Source organism: Notothenia rossii, assembly GCF_949606895.1.
Source record: "Notothenia rossii genome assembly, contig: scaffold_729, whole genome shotgun sequence".
NCBI classification, from domain to species: Eukaryota; Metazoa; Chordata; class Actinopteri; order Perciformes; family Nototheniidae; genus Notothenia; species Notothenia rossii.
In genome coordinates, this window is record NW_027640021.1 from 268 (window position 1) to 2,670 (window position 2,403).

Consider the following 2,403-nt stretch of genomic DNA (forward strand, 5'->3'; position numbering starts at 1 on the left):
TTTAGAACAAGCTACAGGGAAGGGAAACCCCTAAAAAGCAGAATAGGGCCTTTTTAGGAGAAATGAGAATTCGTGTTTTCGGGGAGTTTGTGGCAGAGAAACTCCCTATGGAGGGAACGCAGGGATTTTAGCCGTTGGAGACCATTGACATGCACTAAAACCTATTCAACATGAAAAAGGAAACCCCCAAAAAGCAGAATAGGGCCCCTTTAATGTCGGCTTCTTGTGGTCTCACCGTCGTGGTTGGCGTTGCCCAGCGTCCAGGGTTCATCAGAGTCGAAGTGTGTGTCCCCCCCGATGCCGGCGCCGGGGAAGTAGGCGTGGGCAAGGAAACCCCCCTCTCCGTCAAATGGAGAGCTGTCGCCGTGGAAACCGGAGGCGAAGAAGATCATGATGTCCGCCTCCTTCCCGTCGTTCTTGATCTCCGAGTACGGCACCTCCTGAAACAGGAAGAGGAAGTGAGAAACGCTGGAGCCTCTGTTTTTACTTCCTGTCTCCCGCCTCTTTCGATTGTCCTGGCCTTGTTAGTTGCACCTAGACTTTTATATCTTCTCGGTTATCTAATATATATGTTCTATTTTGAGATGTTTAAATTACACTATTGTTTATTTCTACACCTTCATGTCTACTGAAGTTCAATGCCTTGTTTTGTTTTGAAGGAAGTGAGAAACGCCGGAGCTCCAGCAGGAACGTCTTCTTTATGTTCGCTCTGTTTTAACTTGGTCTGATAGTCTTTGGTGGATTTTTTGTTATTCGTACATCGGAAGTTTTGTTCCGTTTCGCCTTGAATTGTCTGGATTAAATCTTGAAAAAAGGTATTTCCTGTTTACAGTAGAAATAAGAGACTGAAAGTCCATATGACAAAAAGTAGCAGTGACATTTCTACATTTCTACACAAGTAGTTTCTACTTCTTCTACTGCACCTGGAAGGAGAGCGGGGTGACCGTCTGCCAGACGTTGAAGGCTTGTCGGATCGCCCTCTGCGTGTCTTTCTCTCCCACTTTAGGGGTGAAGTTAGATATGCTGAGGGAGAGAAAGAATACAACATTACCTTTAGAGCTACCTAGATTATCCCGCTGAACTAAACGTGTAAGAATCATAAACGTTTGTTCGACACAGACATTATTTTCTGACATAATCCGAAATCACACAGAGAGATCCCATTGGACCGGAGAGACGCTGCCTTCAGGGTCCAACACAGAAACACTGTAGAATAAACCTTCTGACCATACCAGAGAATAAGAGAGAGGAGGAGGAGGAGGAGGAGGAGGGAGGAAGAGGAGGAGGAGGAGGAGGATGAAGAGGAGGGAAGAGGAGGGAGGAGGGAGGAGGAGGAAGAGGAGGAGGGAGGAAGAGGAGGAGGAGGGAGGAAGAGGAGGGAGGAAGAGGGAGGAGGAGGAAGAGGAGGAGGGAGGAGGAGGGAGGAAGAGGAGGAGGAGGAGGAGGAGGAGGAGGAGGGAGGAAGAGGAAGAGGAGGGAGGAGAAGGGAGGAGGAGGAGGAGGGAGGAGGAGGGTGGAGGAGGAAGAGGAGGGAGGAAGAGGAGGAAGGAGGAGGAAGAGGAGGAGGAGGAGGAGGAGGAGGAGGAGGAGGGAGGAGGAGGAAGAGGAGGGAGGAGGAGGAGGAGGAAGAGGAGTAGGAGGAGGAGGAGGGAGGAAGAGGAAGAGGAGGGAGGAGGAGGAGGAAGAGGAGGGAGGAAGAGGAGTAGGAGGAGGAGGAGGGAGGAAGAGGAGGGAGGAAGAGGAGGAGGAGGAGGAGGAGGAGGAGGAGGAGGAGGACAGATGAGTGATCGGCAGACGCAGAGAGGCGAGGATGGAAAAGAAAGATGTAGAAACAAGCGACTCAGAAAACAGAGCAATCTGTTTCTCTGCAGGAGAAATGCTTTATATCCAGAGCAATGCATTCTGGGAACATGAGCACATTCCTCTCAACATGACCCGCCTCATGGGGCACACGGCCACCTGGAGAAGCAATGATGACCGCTCTGTGTGATGCTGGGAATGGATTGGTTATTGTTGCGATGGAGTTAGAGGTTTCCCTCTCCTGCAGTGTGATCTGTCTTAGTGCATGTTAACGGTCTACAAACTCTAAAATCCCTGTTTCTCTCCCCCCGTTTGAAACGCCTCAAATACACCCCTTTGTTTACACTCTCTGAATGTAGTGAGATCACTATGTGCACTGGAGCTGCTATTGCTAGTGCTAAGGGGTGTGTGTGTGTGTGTGTGTGTGTGTGTGTGTGTGTGTGTGTGTGTGTGTGTGTGTGTGTGTGTGTGTGTGTGTGTGTGTGTGTGTGTGTGTGTGTGTGTGTGTGTGTGTGTGTGTGTGTGTGTGTGTGTGTGTGTGTGTGTGTGTGTGTGTGTGTGTGTGTGTGTGTGTGTGTGTGTGTGTGTGTAGCAGTTGTCTGA

General features: G+C 50.0%; 1 protein-coding gene across 1 annotated transcript; it reads right to left on the reverse strand.

The window, feature by feature from the left end:
• Positions 1-235: 235 nt before the first annotated feature.
• Positions 236-1,166, reverse strand: LOC307027166 (matrix metalloproteinase-24-like; the record flags this gene model as incomplete). Its single annotated transcript, XM_079695358.1, has 2 exons — positions 924-1,166; positions 236-440 (listed from the first exon to the last, which is right to left on the reverse strand). Coding segments are annotated over exons 1-2 (418 nt in total), but the record flags the coding sequence as incomplete, so codon positions are not given.
• Positions 1,167-2,403: the final 1,237 nt, after the last annotated feature.